We start from the raw sequence: 23,362 nt of genomic DNA, 5'->3' as shown, positions 1-23,362 counted from the left end.
TGTTCACCGCCCTGTATAACCATAACCCAAAGATCAGTAACGTCGAAAAACTCTTTCATCTAACCCAGAAGACCCGAGGCGAAGCAAGAGAAGCTATTAAAAACACACCCCTAACAAACGATGGTTTCATACTGGCCTGGAAGAATCTGGTCGAGCAGTATGAAAATAAGAGAATGCAGATAAACACCCAATTGAAAACCCTCTTTAATTTACCCGATGTCACTCAAGAAACAGGCTGCGCCATAAAAGCCCTGCAACGAATGGTTAACAACGTTTTAACCAATTTAACCCATCTTGAGATTGACACAAAAAGTTGGGACCCAATACTCATATATCTTTGTAGTTCGAAACTACCCAAACAAACTCTAGAAGCATTCGAATCCACCCTAGCTGATATTACTTCCATACCCACATGGTCAAATTTCGACTCTTTCTTGACCCAGAAATATAAAACCCTCGAATCCGTAGCAAATTTCAAGGATTCAGTAACAAAACCCCGCTCATCCCACCTTGGATTAGTAAAAAAGACTGAGGGAAAGAAATATTATACATTTCATGCCAACGTGTCAGAAAACCCACTAGCTGGACCCTCAAATTATCAAAACAGATACACTTCTTCTCAACCCCACCCGGCAGCAGAAAGTTGCAAACTTTGCAATAAACATCACCCGATTCGAAAATGCCCCAAATTCCTAGAAATGAATGTTGAGACCCGCATATCGACAATTAAAAGGTATGGTGATTGCAATAACTGCTTAGCAATCTCACACAGCTACAAGAACTGTAGTAGTAAAAACACTTGTCGCAAATGTCACAAGAGACATAACACATTGATACATAAAGAATATAATCCTCGACCTGAATCCATCCCAACTCCAATAATAACCAGTTCAACTCCAGAAACTACAATACCCACCCAAAACACAATTCAGCAAGCCTACACCAACACAATACAGTCCACTCAATTCTCAACCCGAGACCCACACAACCCAAGTAGGAAGCAGACTTTATTGGGTACTGCTATGGTTCAAGTAGAACATAATGGTCAGCGATATTATGCGAGAGCTCTAATAGATTCAGGATCGGAGGCCACATTTATATCTGAAAGACTTCAACGAAGTCTAGATATGCTCACTCAACCTTTATCAGCCCAAGTGACAGGAATAACCAACACGGTTCTAGCAACCCCCACGAAATAGCCTTTCCGATAATGTACCCACATACCCAATAAACCCAAATCTGGGCCTAAATAATATTGGCTTCACTCTAGCGGATACTCAATTCCACAAACCGAGACCCGTGGACATACTAATTGGTAGTGACATCTACCCAAATATCCTACTAGGTGGAGTAAAACAAAATATTCTAGGCTCACTCCTAGTCCAAGAGACTGAATTCGGATGGATTTTGTCCGGACCCATAACCCAACCCTTCCTAAACTCATCCAATGCATCATTTCATTACACTATTAACCCTGAGTATCTACTCACTCGCTTTGGGGAGGTGGAGGATATCCCAAAGGATCCCGTAAGTCCCAGATCTGATAAAATATGTGAAGAAAAGTTTCAAAAAACTACCCGAAGTAAATCAAATAAATCAAATACTTATCGGCTAACTTGCATAAAAAATTCGAAGCTGCCATCAAATACCGCTATTGTATTAATTGTTTAGCCAGGTCACAAAGGAAGGATGCAAAAGTAGGAATCGATGTTCTACATGCAATGGGAAGCACCATTCCCTATACATGGTCACCCAAGACTACACCCAGCCAACAAGAAAGAAGTTTTTGAGAAACTCAGATCTCAAACCCTACCAACAGAAACCCGGCCATCATCCTTACAGGCTAAACAGACCCTTATACACTCTCATAAACCCCTTAAGAGACTCAGTGACGTTGTTCAAAAGCTCTTTGACAACATTGTCCTATCTGACCCTAATACTCACACCAAAGCAGAACTAAAGCTGGAGATTGGAGCGGATATCTACCCACACATTACTCGGATTGTTCAACCCTAACTTGCACCCTATAATAGATAAGTATACTCCAGTATACAAACCCACAAACCCCACTAATACAAAATTTATTTCGCAGATACTGCAAGGCGGCCGGGATGTTTAGTCCAAACAAATACTCCTCTGCATTACTCTCCAAAAAGTAATAGAGGTAATGCAGTGGAAATAAACCGCCCCAACTTCACATGTCACTATCAACCCTTTACACATAACAATATAGAGAAAAAGAAGAAAGTGAACAACACAACACCCAAACCCGAACTACAAAAACCCGCGCTTTAATAAAAAGAACAAAAAAAAAACCGCGCTAACAAAGTGATTAAAAACACAAACCCAAAATTCACATAAAAATCATTAACGATAAAAGAAGTGAAACAGCATAAACCCAGGAGATAACAAAATAAGGAAAAGGAATCCACATAACCAACAGAAGGAGGAATTAAACACTACACAACATAAGGAATTATACCACAGGTCAATATAGTTACCATATATTAACATTAATTATAACTAATTACACAAAAACAATTAACAATATTGTCCACCCACACCCCCATATAAATAAACGAAATTTATAACGTTTAAACTCTACTCAAATATTCATCTTTTCTTGAAACGGAATCGGCCTCATAGTCATCTTAACCCGACACCTTCCTTACTTGTTATGTATTAATGTATTTGTGTCAAAAATATAATGTTCTATTTGTAATTTAATCTTAATGTAATAAGACTGTCAGGTTTATATATTTATGAACACAAATGCTATGTTGAAAAGTACTAAAAGTGCTTCAATTCAGCAAGGAAAAACACTCTAAATTTTATTTTAAAGATGGTACAGAAAAGCTGCGTTAAGCTTGGTATAAACAATGGACAATGGGCGTAGCGACACCCATTTATGGGTTAAAACCCATATTTTAGGAACTACTCGACCAATTACAACGAATTCGTTTCAAAAAATTTGTTTGCATCCCAATACTAAAGTTTGAAAATGGGCGAAATCGGTTTACAACTTATACACCACAATTTTGAAGCCCATCTGATACAAATACTTTTTACTGCATTAGAGTGTGGCATCGCCGGTGTAAAAATCGGCGAAATCGGACTATAACCTCTCAAAGCCCCAGATATAGATCAAGAGGGCCTCACTACTTTTGGCTAATTCGGTAAATCTCTCAGATGCGAACTTAGCCCTTCCTTACTTATTTTTCATTTTTTTTTTTGTTAAATATCTGATTATACATGCAGGTTCTGTAATTTACTTGTAAGTGAAATTCAAGCAAATTCAAAGCTTTTTGTGAAGAACTAATACAGGAATTCGACGTAAAATACAACAGTGCCGATACACATCAGAAGCTTATGCAAAGACGCAAGAAAAATGAGGAGAACTTCCACGAAGATGTACTACAAATGAGAAAACTGGCAGCATCGGGTTCGATAGAAGACGAAGTGATTATTCGCTACATCGTGGACGGAATAAAGGTACGTGAAGATCTGAAATATCCATTGTATATTTCAAAAACATTTAATGAGCTAAAAGAGCGTTTCGAGACCATACAGCAAATGAGTGCCAAACAGAGCAGCAGTGGCGCTGTACAAAAACAAAACTATACAAAGCCTGCGCATAAGGTTAGAGACGATGATGTAGAAAATCGAGTAATAAATAAACATTGCTTCAACTGTAGGTCATCTACTCATATACGTGCAGAATGTGAAGCAGAAACAAAATGCTTTAAATGCAACGGCAACGGTCACATAGCGAAAAATTGTGAAAGCCAAAAAATAATTGTAAACTTGCTAAAGCGTGATAAACGAAGCAAGCAAATGCGAATTGGCAACAAGTACTTTTCATTTTTGATAGACACAGGGGCGGATGTGTCACTTCTGCAGCAAAGTATTTACGAAAACAATTTTAGTAATTACGAACTAAAAGAAAGTTTTACAAAATTATATGGTTTGGGAAATATTGCGATATCGGCGATCGGTGCATTAACTTTAGAAGTCGAAGTTGATAACATAAAAACCGAACATACATTTCTTGTCGTATCCAATAACAAAACAAACAATAAAGTTATTGTTGGATATGATTTCATTCATAATACCAAGAGACGATTCTTTTAATTTCAATGAGAGTCCAACTCGTTTATCTGCAGCAGAGCGCGAAGTTGTTAAGAACCAATTAGACGAATGGTTAAAACTTGGTATAATCCACGAATCCAGCGCAAACATAGCAAGTAAAGTAGTACTTGCAAAGAAAAAAGATGGAAGTTATCGTGTGTGCATAGACTATCGTAAATTAAATGCTGCTGTGTTAAAAGATCGCTTTCCTGTTCCAGAGAGAGTCAAAAATATACAGCATTTGTAACCAAAGAGGGTTTATTTGAATTTGCTAAGGCACCATTTGGTTTTTGTAATTCGCCAGCAGTATTCATGCGGTATGTAAACTACATTTTTCGGCAAATGATAAACGATGGTATTATGGAATTATACGCAGACGACATATTTGTTTTCGGACAGACAGCGGATGAATAGTTGAAGCATGTCGAAATAGTTTTACAGAAGGCTCAAAGTTTCGGTTTGGAAATAAAATGGTCCAAATGCAAGATCTTAAAAGAGAAAATTATCTTTCTGGGTCATGTAATACATAATGGTAGCGTTTCTCCTGGAAGAGATAAAATAAAAGCTGTTAAAAATTTCATTGTTCCCAAAAATATCAGAGGCATCCAAGCTTTCCTAGGATTGACGGGATATTTGCGGAAGTTTATTCAAAACTATGCCGTCATAGCTAGACCACTAACACCGTTGCTGAAGAAAGACGCAGAATTTCAAATTGGTCCTGCACAGCAGCAAGCAATACTCGATTTGAAATCAGTACTTACGCAAGAGCCTGTTTTGAAAATTTTTAAGCAAAACGGTAAAACTCAACTTCATGTAGATGCTGCGAAATAAGGGTTTGGCGCAACATTAGTACAAGAACATGATAGGAAGTGGCATCCTGTGTTTTATTGGAGTCGAAAGACTTCACCTCAAGAAGAGAGGCTACACAGTTACTTTCTAGAAGTCAAAGCTGCGTACTTAGCTACAAAGAGGTTACGCCACTATTTACTGGGAATCCACTTTGATTTAGTCACCGATTGTTCGGCATTTAAGCAGACTGCCGCGAAAAAAGACATACCCAGGGAAGTTGTCCAATGGCTTATGTATTTACAAGATTTTAACTGCAATATTGAACACCGAGTGGGAGAAAGAATGAAACACGTTGACAGCTTATGTCGTTATCCGGTTATGGTCGTTATATCACAGATGCAAGTACAGATTCAGAAGGCACAGCATAATGACGAGCACCTAAAAGCGATAGCTACAATTCTCGACGAAAAACCATACGCAGATTACGTCATGAAAAGCGGAGTGTTATACAAACAATGGAATGGTCCGGAGCTTCTGGTAGTACCGAGAAATATGGAAAAAGATATAATACGAAACGTTCACCAATTTGGTCACATGAACTCACAGAAAACGATGCATACGATCCGACAAGATTTCTTCATAGCACATTTAGAAAAAAAGGTGAAGCAGCACATATCAAACTGCGTTGAGTGCATAATATATATATATATATATTTGGCGTAGCAACCGCTTAAGCGATTATAGCCGAATCCACCAGAGCGCGCCACTCGTTCCTCCTTTTTGCTTTTTGGCGTCAACTGGAAACACCAAGTGAAGCCAGGTCACTGTGCACTTGGTCTTTCCACCGGAGTGGAGGTCGTCTTCTTCAGCGGCTTCCTCCAGCGGGTACTGCATCGAACACTTTCATAGCTGGAGTGTTTTCATCCATTCGTACAACATGACCTAGCCAGCGTAGCCGCTGTCTTTTTATTCGCTGAACTATACCAATATCAATGTCGTATAAATCGTACAGCTCATCGTTCCATCGTCTGCGGTATTCGCCGTTGCCAATGTTCAGAGGACCATAAATCTTACGCAAAACCTTTCTCTCGAAAACCCCAAGAGTCGTCTCATCGGATGTTGTCATCGTCCACGCTTCGGCGCCATACATCAGGACGGTGATAATGAGCGACTTGTAGAGTTTGAGTGTGCATAATACACAATCGTTAAGCAGGTAAGCAAGAAGAGTTCATACATTCTATAGACAAGGGTGATTATCCACTTGCAACTATCCATATCGATCATTTGGGTATCTTAGATCCCACGTCGAAGAAATATAAGTATATTCTCGCTTTAGTTGATGGTTTTTCTAAATTTGTTTGGCTATTTTCGACCAAAACTACAGACGCTCAAGAAGTAATAAAGCATTTGAGGCGCAGCATTCTTATCAAATGCATTCAAAAATTTTTGCGACGAAAATAAAATTGAGCATATAAAAATAACCTCAGGCGTCCCGAGAGGCAATGGCCAATTTGAACGAGTCAATAGGGTAATCCTTTCTATGTTGGCGAAGTTATCAAATAATGATCCAGCTAAGTGGTATAATTATACATTTATGGTGCAAAAAGCTATAAATGCACACGTACACTCATCAACGAAATTTACACCATACGAGATTATGTTTGGCGTAAAAATGAAAAGCGAAATGTCAACTGACATTATAAAAATACTCCAAGAAGAATGGTTGGAGGTATTCCAAGAAAATCGTCGTGCTCTGAGAGAAGAAGCCAGGGTGAATATTCAGAAAGCTCAGGAAGCGCGTAAAAGAAACTTCGACAAAAAACGCAAAAGCGTCACAGACTACCAAAAAGGAGACTTGGTTGCAGTAAAAATAACTCAATTTTTGAATAAAAAATTATCGAACAAATTTAATGGACCGTACAGAGTCATTGAAATAAAACGTAATGGCAGATATGTTGTTGAAAAAGCAGCAGACTTTATGGGACCTAATGTTACATCAACTAGTGTGGATAATATGAAGCTTTGGGCACATTTCGAGGTTGATGAAGATATGTCATCTGGGACAGAAGACGAAGAAGCAGACATACACGGTAACCATGATAATCAAAAATTAGTGTGGAGCTTTCCTGTGCCCTCTTCTCTTGTGTTTCTGTAATTTTTTGTTATGAGTTAACACACTACTATCAGTTGCCAATATTATTATTACATTTTTTCTTAAAAAACTGCATACGTAGATGCTCCTTCACATAGTGATCCTCTGTACCGAATTTCACTTTTGTAGCTGAATTTGGCTTCGGTTAGTTGCAATGGTTGTTCCCAATAAGAGGAAACACACTTAGATTTAAAGGACAGCCCTTAGGTTAGGTTAAAGGACTGATCCCTGTGGCACATGAGATCCCACTTGGGCAGCTAAAAAGAAATTCCTTTGTGAGGCCGCAAATTCCTCCAAAAGTTTTAGTGACGACAGAGCGTTTTGAGTATTTGTACAGGCAAGTAATGTGAAGCAAACGACATTGATAGTAAGTATTCAAAAAAAAAAAATTTTTGATCAGTTTCGTACATTTTACGGTATTAAATGGTGTGACTTGGGGTAATACATCATTAAATTGGTTTTTAATACTGCAATTAACCAAAAACAAAATTGCCCATCGGTTGCTTTGATTTTGACTATAGCCTATAGCTCGTTTTAATGATTACTAATTAATTATTAAAATTTTGTTTTAACATTTAAACTAAACATGTTAGCTTTGGAAATATCTGAACATTATCTATTCTCACGTCCAGCAGGAGGAGGATCAGAAGATAAATCAGTACATGTATCAGCTGTTTTAGGTGAAAACTTTAATAGGTCTTTTGTTACAACCACTTAGTCAGTATGTTGGCTTTTCAGGAGATTTTTGGCTGTTCATTATAACCTCAACCAACTTCATGTTGATGCAAACATTTCATAATACAGTTACAGACGAGGACTCTGTAAGAAGTTTCGACGAAAAATGAAAGAAGCATTCTTCAACATATCGCCGATTTGCGCCCACGCCCCAACGGAAGAGAAGGACGATGTGATCAAAGGTGCCTTTAATGTTCTTTGTCAAAATTTGTGCTTGGCGACTTTAATGCCAGGGTGGCATCTTCGGCTAACCAGTTGGTATATTCACCCTCCAAGATGAAACATCGCCAAATGGGTTAAGGCTGATCGACCAAATATTCATCAAGATACTTGATCCCGAGATCGAAAAAATCACTAGCAGATCGATCAAGTTTTGATAGATGGAATACATGTTTCCGGCGCTACGCTCTGAAGTCCTAACATCAACTCGGACCACTATTTGCTGCAGCAAAGATATGCACCCGCCGCTGTGCAGCAAAGCGCGATCGGCAACAAACACAAGGAAGATTCGACATTGAGAAGCTGTAATCAAAACAGTTAGAATAGTTTTTTACACGACTTGCACTCCTGCTCTCAGTTAGCTGAGACAATTGGATTTCCAAAAACGTAAAAACACATAGTAAGACCCCCAGGTCAGGACCAATTTTAGTTTGTATGGCTGTACATATACATATGTATATTTTAAAGTGAACGAATTAGATGGAATCAAAATTGTTTATTATTATTGGAATTTCCTCTTTTATTTTTTATGACCTCTGCCAATCGTTTTGGCATACTGGCAAGATGCTTTATTAGATTTTAATTGAGAGTTTGAGTGGGTCAGTTAGGAAGATTGGAAGATATAATCACTCAAGGCCATTTCCTAAGCTCTTTTCGAACAGGTTTTCCTTTAATATATCATAATAGAGCTTTTTCAGTTAATTGTAACCAGTTTTTCAACTCCTGGCGATGAAAAGAAATATCAGGCTATGAGAGGCCTACCTCCGGGCTTGGCAGTGGGTGAAATAGTAAATGAGAACCCTGATTTAAAGGTTTTAATAAATATCATCAATAATCGTATCAATAACTTTTGAATGAGTTTCACATATGTATATACCCACATATCTATATGACGGAATAAAACCGAGTGGGGTTGCACTCCGGGAGTGGAGGCAGTAGTGAAAACTTGAACTTATGGCGCGTTGGGCACTTTTTTGGGTGATCATTTTTAGGTGCGCTCGCGACATGAGAAATTGTACATAAAAAATCAAGTTTATCAAAGCAATGTGGGCACTTTTTGAATGGACATGAAGTATAATAATATAGAAGCCATATTCGAAGAAAGTGGTTTTATTTAAATGATTAAATATTAGTAAATAGTAAATACAAAATTTATCAATCCTCATCCATAATTTCAACAACTCTTACATCATCATTATCAGCATTTTCATCATTATTATCAGGATTTTCATCAAATTCTAAAACTGCAACAATAGGTCTATGGTAACTAAAGTATGAAATAAACAATTTTTTGATATGATTTAAATCTATTTATATATCTTGTGAAAAAATAGATAACCCTTTTTTGTAGAAATTAAATCAATAAATGTCAAATGAAATATTTAAATAAATAAATATTCCATTAAAAATCAAAATCAAAAAATAAATATAAAAAACTCTCAATCTTGTCTTTCGCGAGGAACGAATTCCCATGCAAAGACTGCGTATAGTATACATATATTATAAGAATACACGCGGTGTATATCAGAGAACTGCAATTATTCCTTTTTTTGAGTCTTTGGTTGAGTAACATAAAAAATAGTATTAGTGTATATACAAGAATGATAGAAGACAAGATTACGACAGGCGTTTACAGTTAGCTTTTTGGGTTTTGAGTTCCTGTTGAGTGACAACTTTCACGACCCCGAACACGCGAGCAAAACAAAATTGCACTGTGGTACAAAGCAATAAAACCAAAGCAAAGAGCTGAAGTCAAGGCTAGTGATTAATTATTATTTAAAATTCTACGTGAAAAAATATTAACTTGAAAAAGAAGTCCGCAATGGCGGAATTAAACAACAATAGTACAAAAAAGTCTATAAAGAATTTTTTTCACTTTTCCAACCAACAAAAAAGTTGGCAAAATGGCGACCTTTTTGTAACAAAACATATAATTTTAATTATAAATATGCATTATTATATTGGATCATTTTATAAATGAAGATTTTAAGAATTACGTTCATTGTGATATTTTATCTGCACATTATTCAATTTGGTTCACTATGTTTCACATTTCCGTTTTCCCTTTGACAATTCCTCTGTTGCCTATTCCCATTCGTGGGTCGTGAACGCTTCAGCCTGTCGTAAACTTGTCTATTAACATTCTTGAGTGATTCACTAGCTACCGGTAATCACCACTCATGAATTTAATACGGTGATGTCATTGGCGGTAACCAGTTTACACTATTCTAGCTACTTCGCCATATATCACTGATGCCATCTTGGTAACAGTGCTGTATATATCGAGTACTTAAATTTTTAAGACTTAAGTAATAAAATATCAAATATTATATATATAGTTGTCTTATTTAAAGCGAAATTATTTATTTATGCTATATTTCACTTATAGAAGTTTTTAACATCAATGTGTGCCATATTATATGCAAAAAAATTTATTTAATGTATATGAGATAAGATTTATAAGTGGTGAGAATAAAATACAGCTCTCATACAAGTAATTATCTGTGGTAAGTTATTTTTGGCCACATTTATTTAAACTTTACTTACACAAAATTAAAAAAACGCATTTGTTTGTTAAGAAGGAAATATTTGAATCGCATTATACATATGAATCTAAAATATTACTAATTTAGCAATAAATAACATTTAATACTACAGCAACATTGAAAAAAAAGCGAAACAATTTGAAATAATCACAATAATAATGAAACAAATATTATTTAATTTTTATTTAAGTGCTGCTCATCAGACTTTAAAATTTATGTGAAGATTAAATGCAACACCCTAATTACCATAATTGTGGCATAAAAAGCGTATCACACAACCCAAATACGCATCGGTGGTGTGTAAAAAGATGAAAAATAATGTAAACAAACCAAAGGTTTTCTACAGTATATATTAGGGATAAAGGGATGTCCAACTTATTCCAGTGTGAGAGCGCCTCAAAATTTGCGTTTTTTAGAAAATTTTTCAATATTACCAGATCAGACAAAATGCTAATTTTTGGGCATTTAAATTAAAATACCCAACATTTATTTGGGCTAATAATTATTGTACACTTAACGATTAATATAAATAATAACTATTTAAATCTCGGTTAGCGATATTATGGTATATTAAAACAACCGGTTTTCGAACTTTCAGTGGAAAATAAAGTGAATTAATACGTATCAACTGGAAATTAATACATTCTTTTATTATTTTCCATGGAAAATTAAAATCCCCCTGCTGCGGATCACAAAACATTCCTTCAAATACCTTAAAATTTCGCGTTTCCATTTATATTTATTGTTTTAAGTTCTTGCACGGCGGTTATAAATGTCTCCGTCGCATTATTTGTCCCTCTTTTCCAATTGCAAAACGTCAAAACCTCCTCATCTCGACAAACTGTCAAAGTTTATCGGCACTGCTTGGCACAATTGTACCGACTCAAGTGCTGAACACATAGATGACGACAAGCGACGAGCGTCAAATATTAAAATACACGCGTTCTTATGGGCGCAGTTTTTTAGACAACAGCACGACTTCACGACAAAATGGTTGAAGTGTTCGCTGTCGGCAAAATTAGAAACATTTCTATTCCAATGGCCGCTGTAGAGCTAACAAGTATGACGCTATGTTGCCAGTAGAAGAGTAGAATAGCTTTAATATATCATTTGTAATAACAATCAATTTTTTAAAACAGATAAATCGACCTTTTTATACATTTTTTGCGCAAAAAATTTTACTTTACATTATATATATAAATTTTATTGAAGTGAATTGTTTCAGTACGGCAACAATGAAATTGCTGTTTGATATGTCGCTGACGTCTTCAAAATATTCAAGTCGCTTCAAAGCAAAGCAATTTCTACGCAGTAATAACAGCGTTTTCCAGACTAGATAAAGAAGCGAAGCGTATGGGTCTGGTGTGAATGAGGACAAGACGAAATATCTCCCGTCATCAAACAAACAGTCAGCGCACTCGCGTCTTGGCTCCCACGTCACTGTTGACAGTCATAACTTTGAAGTTGTAGATAATATCGTTTATCTGGGAACCAGCATTAACAACACCAACAATGTCAGCCTTGGAATCCAACGCAGAATCACTCTTGCCAACAGGTGCTACTTTGGACTGAATAGGCAATTGAAAAGTAAAGTCCTCTCTCGACGAACCAAAATCAAACTCTATAAGTCGTTCATTATTCCCGTCCTGATGTATGGCGCTGAAGCGTGGACGATGACAACATCCGATGAGACGACTCTTGGGGTTTTCGAGGAAAGCTGTACGACGACATTGACATAGTTCAGCGAATAAAAAGACAGCAGCTACGCTGGCTAGGTCATGTTGTACGGATGGAAGAAAACACTCCAGCTCTGAAAGTATTCGATGCAGTACCCGCGGAAGAGGACGACCTCCACTCCGGTGGAAAGAGTTTGTGTTTCCAGTTGGCGCCAAAAAGCAAAAAGGAGGAATGGAATATATATATATATTAGGGTGTCCCTTATATGACGAAAAAAAATTTTTTTTAGAAATTCAAAACGCATACCCTATATATTTTTTATAAATGTAAATATATACTCAAATATAAATTTTCATCTTTCTACGACGAGTGCAACTCGTGCCGACCAACCCCCAAAGATTTCTTTGTCTTAGTATATAGCCATTTTTCTGAGATATAGCCTATCTATTATTTGTGTTACTGTAAAATTGATTAAAACGCTATTAAATAAAAAAAAGTGGTTAGGTTAGACAAATATTTATTAAAAGAACCTTAAAATTAAGCAGGATAACTTCTTTTTAGAGTATTTTTTTACAATCTGGATATATGTGCCTATGTTCCTGGACACATCGTAACAAAAATTGTTTTTGCTCTTCTTCGGCTGTGATTAGTCCGTTAAAGTCTTGCATTAATTTAACGGCCCTTTCAGCAGTGTCATTTACGACTTTTAACTGGCTTACTTTTCGTAAAGCATCCTGAAAGGCAGCATTACCTTTCCCAGCAGATACATCGACGTGGAAAAACCTTGCATCTATTTGAAATCTTGAAAAAATATGGATGCTCCGCATAGAAACAAAATCATCTAGTTTTATCTGAAACAAAACAAAAATATATTAAACTTTAAATAACAAAAATAATATACATAAGATCTATAAAAATTAGACTTACCAAACAACGTATCAGATATTTCTAGCGTCGATGGAATGTAGCGCTTTCCAATATTCGGACTTTCCTCTCTGTTTAAGTTGGCAATAATTTTCCTTTTAGTCTCATTATCAACTTTATTATCAAAAAGTGATAAACTAACAGTTTCTTCACAAAGGTACCATAAATGCTGACTAAACTTGCTTATGGAAGCTTTAGATATAGCTGCATCAACTTTTTCATACGCTTTCAATGCTTAAAAAGCAAAAATCTTGGTTTGGTGCTTTAGTCGCCACCGAGCATTGAAGCCATGGTTTAACATACAATGTTACAATAAACAAACAAACATCTTGCAGAGCCTTTTTATACTCTCGCAACAAATGTTGCTAAAAAGAGTATTATAGTTTTGTTCACATAACGGTTGTTTGAAACACCCAAAACTAAACGAGTTAGATATAGGGTTATATATACCAAAGTGATCAGGGTGAAGAGTGGAGTTCAAATCCGAATGTCTGTCTGTCCGTCCGTCCGTCCGTCTGTGCAAGCTGTAACTTGAGTAAAAATTAAGATATCTTGATGAAACTTGGCACACTTATTTCTTGGCACCATAGGAAGGTTGCTTTCGAAAATGAGCAAAATCGGACCACTGCCACGCCCACAAAATGGGGAAAACCGAAAACACATAAAGTGGCATAACTAAGCCATAAATAAAGCTATGGAAATAAAATTTGGTATGAAGGATCGCACTATGAAGGGGCATATTTGGATGTAATTTTTTTGGGGAAGTGGGCGTGGCCCCGCCCCCTACTAACGGATGGATGCTCCGCATAGAAACAAAATCATCTAGTTTTATCTGAAACAAAACAAAAATATATTAAATTTTAAATAACAAAAATAATATACATAAGATCTATAAAAATTAGACTTACCAAACAACGTATCAGACATTTCTAGCGTCGATGGAATGTAGCGCTTTCCAATATTCGGACTTTCCTCTCTGTTTAAGTTGGCAATAATTTTCCTTTTAGTCTCATTATCAACTTTATTATCAAAAAGTGATAAACTAACAGTTTCTTCACAAAGGTACCATAAATGCTGACTAAACTTGCTTATGGAAGCTTTAGATATAGCTGCATCAACTTTTTCATACGCTTTCAATGCTTAAAAAGCAAAAATCTTGGTTTGGTGATTTAGTCGCCACCGAGCATTGAAGCCATGGTTTAACATACAATGTTACAATAAACAAACAAACATCTTGCAGAGCCTTTTTATACTCTCGCAACAAATGTTGATAAAGAGAGTATTATAGTTTTGTTCACATAACGGTTGTTTGTAACACCCAAAACTAAACAAGTTAGATATAGGGTTATATATACCAAAGTGATCAGGGTGAAGAGTGGAGTTCAAATCCGAATGTCTGTCTGTCCGTCCGTCCGTCCGTCTGTGCAAGCTGTAACTTGAGTAAAAATTAAGATATCTTGATGAAACTTGGCACACTTATTTCTTGGCACCATAGGAAGGTTGCTTTCTAAAATGAGCAAAATCGTACCACTGCCACGCCCACAAAATGGGGAAATCCGAAAACACATAAAGTGGCATAACTAAGCCATAAATAAAGCTATGGAAATAAAATTTGGTATGAAGGATCGCACTATGAAGGGGCATATTTGGATGTAATTTTTTTGGGGAAGTGGGCGTGGCCCCGCCCCCTACTAAGTTTTTTGTATATATCTCGCAAACCAATAGAGCTATATAAACCAAACTTTCTGCAGTCCACTTCCTAATACAGTCCAAAAATGAAAGAAATCGGATCATAACCACGCCTACCTCCCATACAAAAGTTAGGTTGAAAATTACTAAAAGTGGGTTAACTCACTAACGAAAAACGTCAGAAACACGATTTCACATAAGAAATGGCAGATGAAAGCTGCACTCAGATTTTTTTACAAAATGGAAAATGGGCGTGGCGTCGCCCACTTATGGGTCAAAAACCATATCTCAGGAACTACTCGACCGATTTCAATGAAACTTGGTTTGTAATAGTTTCCTTACATCCCAATGATATGTTGTGAAAATAGGCCAAATCGCTTCATAATCACGCCTACTTCCTATATACCAGAACTTTGAAGACGATCTGAATCGTTTACTTTGCAATATATAAAGTAAGCAGTAGTGATGATATCGGTGCAGAGCTTTACACAAATACTATGTTAATAGTGTGGCAGCCCCATTCTAAAAATCGCCGAAATCGGTCCATAGGTTTTTAAGGCCCCATATATCGAACACGAGGACCTCGGTGCTTCTAACCTAATATTATGGTTTCCAACTTTCAATGGACTTTATGCACTATATATAACGAATATGTGGGTCAAATTGTGTATTATATAATATAAATAAAGTTAAATAAGTAAATTGCGGGAGTATAAAATGTTCGGTTACACCCGAACTTAGCCCTTCCTTACTTGTTATCATTAGCGTTCATACGAAATTGAGACTGCAGTAAACATATTTTCAATGAATATATGGCTCTTGACATCCATCTTGCCTGGTGCATAGCTCCAGGAGGTCTGATTTTTATTTTACATTCTTTATCTCCTCCCAAAAATACTACACATAGCTCTACCAATTCCCGATAGTCATCTCTTACAATACATCAACAATCAACAAGGATGTAATATCAGTCTCAGCAGTATAATTCTGTATGAAATCAAGGCAGAGTTCAATATTATTAGAATCGATGTTTTCCAATTGTCTATTAGTTGCTTGTTTGAGTTTGATTTCAAAGACAGATTTTAGGACCAGCTCATAAATATGATGGCGACAAGCAAATAGCAGCAACTCTCTCTCTAAAATCTGCTCTAGAAGAACACAAGCTCCACTGAAACGGCCGGTATTAGAAGCAGTTGTATCGCAGCACATTATCTGTACTTTTTCATTAAGATTCCAATCGGAGAGGGCGATTGGAACGGCATTGGCTTGATCCTTACCAGAAGAACTGTCTAGTTTTGGTACTGCGAGAAGCTGTTCTCTATTGTCAAATGAAGCAATAATTGGTAAACGTTCTTCTTTTGAACTTCGCACGTCCAACCCAGGTAAAAGTTTCCCATCCCAATGAACTGTTACTACATCAGGTACAGTGGCTCACAGCTTATTTCGTGTAAGCGACATTTTTGATAATACTGATATGAAATTAATATTTTTGCTCTGAACTAAATGAACGAATGATGCAATTATATTGATAATTTAGTTTTAAATACAAAACATGTAAACAAATTTACAGAAGTATTCAAATTCAATATTTTATTAAACAAAAACCAAAAACACTCATAATTCATGGGTCACAGCTTATTTCGTGTGTTGATTTTCGTTCATGTGATACATGCAAATAACGGATGCAGAAAACTAACGGTAAATCAAAGTGTGAACTATGAATACTTAAGAAGCAGTTTATGTTCTAAAAACAATGCAGATCAGTTGCAATTACGCGGTATATCAACATGGGTCCACGCACTTCAATTGAAAAACGCGAATTAGTTATTAAACATTTTCAAAGTGGAAAAATGCAAAAACAAATTGCTGAAATGGTTGATTTAAGTTCATCTACAGTTCAATATATAATTCAGCGCTTTGTACTTGAAAATCGCGTGCATAACAAGGGTCGAAAGGCTCCTAATAAAATTTTTAATGAAACGGATGAGAGGTGGATTTCAAAAAAGATTAAAAAAGAACCAATGTTAAGTGCTCCAGCGGTGACCAAAGATGTTGAAATGTTTCTCGGCAAAAAATGTCATCCAGAAACTGTGCGCAGAATATTAAGGGATTCCAATTTTCATGGGCGAACAGCATGGAATAAGCCTTTTATAAATAAGAAAAATAAAAAATCCCGTTTACAGTTCGCAAAAGACCATTTAAACAAGGACAATGCTTTTTGGAATACGGTTATTTTCGCCGATGAGAACAAGTTTAATCTTTTTGCGTCAGATCGTAAAGCATACGTATGGCGGAAACCAAATACTGAGCTCCAAACAAAAAATTTACGCGCAACAGTAAAACATGGCGGCGGTCATGTAATGGTTTGGGGGTGTATGTCATCTGCAGGCGTTGGTCGATTGGAGTTTATAGACTCAACTATGAATAAAGAAGTGTACCTAGACTTACTGAAGCAAAATTTGCTTCAAAGTGCAGAAGATCTGGGTATACGTGACACTTTTCGCTTTTACCAGGACAACGACCCTAAACATAAATCTGGTCTTGTACAAACTTGGCTCATTTGGAATTGTCCACACCTCCTCCAAACACCTGCACAGTCACCAGATTTGAACGTTATTGAAAATGTATGGCACTTTCTGGAAATTAATATTAGAAAACACCACATTTCTAGCTTCCAAACTCTTAAAGCGGCTTTGAAGGAAGAGTGGGGTAAAATATCGCCAGATTATACAAAAAAATTGGTGGAATCAATGCAAAACCGCATGAAAGCTGTAATCGAGCAAAAAGGCTTTTCCACAAAATATTGAAATTTTATTTTTGTTTACTTTTTATAACTTTTTAGTAAGAATTTTTATACCACACGAAATAAGCTGTGACCCATGAATTATGAGTGTTTTTGGTTTTTGTTTAATAAAATATTGAATTTGAATACTTTTGTAAATTTGTTTACATGTTTTGTATTTAAAACTAAATTATCAATATAATTGCATCATTCGTTCATTTAGTTCAGAGCAAAAAATATTAATTTCATATCAGTATTATCCAAAATGTTGCTTACACGAAATAAGCTGTGAGCCGCTGTATATTGTTCTGAAAGTCAGCTTTTATTGCTTCTGCTCTGGATTTTCTAGTCTGAGTACGAATTCGCTGAATTGAGGATTTGCTGATGGTGAAATCATCGCTACTTAGACCAAGTGCCTCTACAACTGCATGAAGAATGTAAACAGAGTCTCTTATGCTGAGTTGACACCGATCCAATGTCGGAACAAGTTTAGGTGTTACAATATTTTTTCCACCTCTTTTTTTAGTGCATGGAGCTTCTTCTGGTACTGCGTTTTGTGTATCCAAAATCTCTTCTTCCCCTGAATCATCTGAGTTTATTACATTAATGGCTGTTGAAGTTGATGGGACTGCCAATAACTCCCTATGTCTGACATTTCTTTCCTCTTCTCCTATCTGTCTTTGTTTAGCTCTTTCTTATTTATCCGCTAACTTTCTGTCCACACCACCAAGACATCCTGGTCGACCTGGCTCCCGTTGTTTCGTCAGAAATAGTTTCTCTTCCTCTATTCTTATCATATCGAAAGCATTAGCATGTGCGATATCAAATAAGTTATCAAGATTATTCTTAAAATCATTTTCACGATTTTTAAACGTAACTTGAGTTTTTTTGATATTTTTTTGCAGTTCTCTCCATGAATGATATAGGTCTATTAGTTTCTTTACGCAGTTGGGAAATGCTTTTGTGGGAATTCTTGCCTTTTCCCAATATATGATACACTCCCTAATCACTAAATTTCCACTTTCACAGACAGTCAATTTTACTTCTCGAATATTATAAAACAATACAGCGAGAACTTGTCGATTTGATGGTAATTTTGCACCACTAATTTGATGGCTAGGCAAACCGATAAGGAAAATATTTTGTTTATCATTTCGTAATTCAACCGACATCTTTATGCATTAAACAATTGCACTCTAATGACCTAAAACATAAATACGAAATGGCAATTGCAACCCGTCGCTACAGGTTGCAGCGCTCAGTTGCGCGGTTCGTTCTTGTATGAACAAGTTTCAATCGCAAGTCGGCACGGGTTAACGTTGATAAAACGAGCTGATATTTTTTTTTAATAGTATTATGCTAAAACAAAACTTTTAAGAAGGTATGCATAAAAAATTAAACACTTCGCAATTTAAGGGACACCCTAATATATATATAATAACAGTTGATTGTATGTATTAAACTAACGTACACTATAAAAAACGATTGTTAGGATACCAGTATTGGTCCTAATTTAAGTAATCCTGAAAAAGTTCGGGACTAGTAGAACATAATACTCTGTCAGCTGAGTAACTCTCAACACTCATAAACTCTCACGAAATAAATTGTTTGAATGTATGAGTTTGCCGACCAGTGCTGTAGATCATGCTCTCTTCTCTCTCAAGTACAGGGATGGGCAAATCCCCCACAATTAAACGACCATCACAAAATGAGATTGTCGTTTTGATCCATTTTTTCTCTTGGTCCGTTGGGCCATCACTTTGAGAAATGGTCCATTTTGAATGCAATACTTTAGGAAATTTAATTTATCCAATAAATTAACAAGCTTTTTTCATTAACTCTTCAATAAAATTCAGTGGCAGCTTTGCTAATTGGTTTCACAACCCTGCAAGACAGGTACCGGCGAATTCTCCGGTGAAATGCCAGGGAGCGGTACCCGCAGTTTCAATGAAAGTTTCTATGCCATTCTTAAGGGCGAATTGACAAAAGTACCCAAAACTATTGTGTACGTGTGATCGTTCATCCCTTTCTTGCACATTACATTCATCATTTAGCAATGTATATATACCTCTTGCACAATTTGGGGAATGGTATTGGTACAATCACGGATGAAAGACCCAATACTGCGAACGAAAACTCCACGTGTACTTTCAGTACTGCGACCCACAAAAGTCCAGAAACTATACCCTCTGTTTTCGGTTAGTTCTACCAAAATCCCAAATGAGAATTTAATAACAAAATCATTAATTATATTACATATTTATTTAAAATATCATGCCATTTAGTTGTTTATTATTATATTTACTTTATAAATATATTATCGTACTACACTATATATATATGTATATAGTAGGTGAAAATGAATATTTGAACAATTTTTGCTATCGGACAAAGGCTGGAGGAAGAGTGGAAAATGTCAAATACCCCGTGCGGTCTGGAAGTGTAAGCTGCGCACATTATGTGAGGACTCTTTTGGTTTCTTTCGGAGTTTTTATAAGATCTGGGGGGTTACTCTGTAAGGCGTTGCGCAAGTGAAAATGCTCGTTAATGAAAAAAAGCAACTCTGTAAGGCGACAAGCGAATTCGAAATTGCGTTTTGCGCATTTATTTTTACCCCTTCGCAATGGCAGCACTCTGTATTGCGTAAACGACTGTCAAATCTGTGCGTTTAACGAGTTTTTGATTCGATATCAAAATAGCAAACGCAACGGACAAAAAATGTAAGTATATAAAGCATATTTGTAGTTTTAATTTAAAAAAATAATTTTTTAACAGGGAAAATTCTAAAAATAAACAAACAAACCCAACACAATTCGAAATATTAATAAATTACATGAAAACACATTCGGAACTTTCCAAAGGACAGCTGAAAACTGTGGACGCGAAAAATGCTGCAAATAATTTATGGAAAGAGTTGGTATGTGACCTTAATGCTGCAGGGCCACCATCACGCGATGTCTTAAAATGGAAAAAGGTAAAAAAGATTAATTATAAATGATTTTTGAAGCACATACTAATTAATTATTTAAAGGTTTGGTCGGATTATAAAACCCATTTGAAAGCAAAAATGCGGCGGAACAAACTAAGCATCTCTGGAACTGGTTGTGGTCCTTCAAGTCATTGCTCCTTAACACCGTTGGAGGAGCAGGTTAGTGAGCTTCTGGCAATGGAAATATCCGTCAGTGGAATAAGTGGCACTTTAGAATTTGGTGCAGCACAGTTAACGCAACCAAGTGAGTCAGACATCACAACCGACGAATTCCGACAGAATGAACCAACGTCAGTGGATGAAATGCCACATTGTTCACGTCGAAGAGTCGCTCCGCAAAAGAAAGATAGCCTTTTAAATAAGCAGGTGGATAACCAAATCTCATATCACAAAGGTTCATTAAAAGTGTTGTCTGAAATTAATGAAAACCTAAAGGTGATTTCAAAATGTATGAGAAAAAAACAAAAAATGAGTAAAAGGAAATATAAATTGGCTGTTGAAAAATTCGAACACAAAAAAAGGATTGATTTGGACAAAACAAAACTAAAATTTGCAACATTAGAACTAAAAAAGCAAATGCTAGACATTAAACGGTCCGACCAATAAAAATATGGTATTTTAGTTATTGACATTGAAATCTGTTACTTATTTTTTAATACTTACTGATAATTATTTATTTATTATATTAATAGTTTAAATGAATTGTTTTGATTTAAAAACTTTTTTTTACTTTTTATTACATATATAATACTTACATATATAGATATGTATACACATGTGCAAGATATATCAATGATATATATATTAATTAATAATTAATGGAAATGTAAAAAATTAAAAAGTTTACTTCATTAAATAGTGTTATATGTTTATAAAGTAATCATACTGTTTTTTATTTGATCCCTTAAACGTTTAGCAATATTGGTTTCATTTGTATTTCCTATGGTTTCAGTATAACTAGCATCGACTTCTTCAACTTCTATTGCTATATTGGCAGGTGATTCCACATTAAAAATAGTGCAAATATTATGAAGAGCACAACATACGTTCAAAATTTGCACCACTTTTTCTGGGGCATAATGTAGTTCTCTAGCAGCTAAAAGGCATCTAAACCGCGCTTTTAATACTCCAAATACTCGTTCGATAAGGGATCTGGCTTTTGAAAATTTGTAGTTGTAGTAACTTTCAGCAGAGTTTTCAGCAGCATTTCTGTATGGAGTTAAAAGCCATGGCTCAAGCGGATATCCAGAGTCGCCTATAAGAAAAAAATTAAGTTATCAAAATAATTGATGCATATTATAGCTAACGAGTAAAATTAAAGAATGTGTATATGCTCACCAAGAATGCGAATTCCTATTTCTCCATTCACATAGTTGGTTTGTAAATATTGGCGCTCGCTTGACAAATTCCACACATGTGAATCATGACACGCCCCAGCAAACCGACCGTTAACGGCTTTTATCATCATCTTATGATCACATATCTAGGTTTTGGAAACAGTATTTATAAAAAACAAATATAAATTAAAGCAACAATTGTCTTACCACCATAGCGTTTATACTATGCTTTAATTTCCTATTGAAATATAAATGCTCATTAACTGCCGGACGTATCATTTGGATGTGAGTACCATCCACCACTCCAATTACTCCTGGAATTCCAGACACTGAGTAAAAAGCTCGTTTCGCTTCATTTTTCTCCTCTGAAGACATTGCAAAAGTTATGTGTTTTGGACACAGCACTTTCTCAATTGCTTTACAAACTTCAAACACACAACGCGAAACAGTTTGTTGAGCTAGTCCTGTATGGTGATCTTGTCCAATTTGCTGTTGATAGCCTCCCTGCGCCAAAAATTTTAAAGTTGCCGCTAATTTCACAATTTCGGGTATTCCTGTGGACCTGCATGGAGTTTTTAGCTCACTACTTATGCTATCCAACACATATTTGAATGAATCCTTGCTTAAGCGAAAGTTTTGCACAAAACTATTTACGAGTAGAAGCACAAACAATTTTAAATAATTGCATTACACTTTATCATTCAAACTTACCTTTTTTCACTAAGACTCATCACATTAGAATTGTCTCTAATAATTTTCCGCTCAACTCGTTCATTTTTTGAGTTTTCCTCCCATAACACAACGGAATCCATATTCACAGCTTTTTTATTGATTTAAAATTACTTTTATTTATAAAACAATTCAAATTTAAATATGTTTGACTGTCAATTTTCTACACTTCTTCACTTTTCTGTTATTTATTTTGTTTTCATTTTCCTTCGTTTCGGTCAGTAATGTCAACTATACTGGAGATATGTCAACTCGAAAACAGTGCAACACTGTTTACAATGCAAAAGTGTTACAGAGTACCGATTGCCCTTCGCAACGCAATTCACTTTCGCAACGCATTGCTATTCGTAACGCCTTACAGAGTAACCCCCCTGTTCTTTCATTAATTACACTAGTACTAGATTCATCTGGGAGGAGGGTTTCTATAAAATATAAAGTAATAAAAGTTGGTAATAATTACCTTATGTTTCAGGAATTCTAAATCTAACACGGCACCGTTCAAGTCTTAACATCCACGCTCTTGCTGTAGTATTTCCATTGAACTAATTTCGGTGTATTTATGTCCTTGTAAAGCGATACAACAACGTTATGGTTCCTCAATACAAGGTGAAAATGAATCAAAAAAGTCCTCCTAATTAAACATACAAAAGTTTTTAAATTTCTATG

The 23,362-nt window shown here is 35.8% G+C and overlaps 2 protein-coding genes across 3 annotated transcripts in view; one reads left to right on the top strand and one right to left on the bottom strand.

The window, feature by feature from the left end:
• The first annotated feature begins 20,000 nt into the window (after positions 1 to 20,000).
• Positions 20,001 to 21,409, top strand: LOC128921905 (uncharacterized). The gene is made up of 2 exons (XM_054230905.1): positions 20,001 to 20,615; positions 20,673 to 21,409. Exons 1-2 carry the CDS (start codon positions 20,475 to 20,477, stop codon positions 21,234 to 21,236), a joined length of 705 nt encoding a protein of 234 aa, XP_054086880.1. The 5' UTR covers positions 20,001 to 20,474; the 3' UTR covers positions 21,237 to 21,409.
• LOC128921901 (putative nuclease HARBI1) overlaps positions 21,391 to 23,362 on the bottom strand; it is a 199,948-nt gene continuing 197,976 nt past the window's right edge. For both annotated transcript variants that reach the window (XM_054230881.1, XM_054230882.1), the window contains exons 4-7: positions 22,679 to 23,327; positions 22,175 to 22,613; positions 21,969 to 22,113; positions 21,391 to 21,885 (exon numbers count right to left, since the gene is read on the bottom strand). In XM_054230881.1, the coding sequence (XP_054086856.1) occupies positions 21,500 to 21,885; positions 21,969 to 22,113; positions 22,175 to 22,613; positions 22,679 to 22,779 (1,071 nt within the window). In that variant the 5' untranslated portion in view covers positions 22,780 to 23,327 and the 3' untranslated portion in view covers positions 21,391 to 21,499. The remainder of the gene's footprint in view (positions 21,886 to 21,968; positions 22,114 to 22,174; positions 22,614 to 22,678; positions 23,328 to 23,362) is intronic.

This window comes from Zeugodacus cucurbitae, chromosome 2 (assembly GCF_028554725.1).
Source record: "Zeugodacus cucurbitae isolate PBARC_wt_2022May chromosome 2, idZeuCucr1.2, whole genome shotgun sequence".
Classification (NCBI taxonomy): domain Eukaryota; kingdom Metazoa; phylum Arthropoda; class Insecta; order Diptera; family Tephritidae; genus Zeugodacus; species Zeugodacus cucurbitae.
The sequence above is the reverse complement of the archived record's forward strand: the minus strand, read 5'-3'. Positions and strand labels throughout refer to the sequence as shown.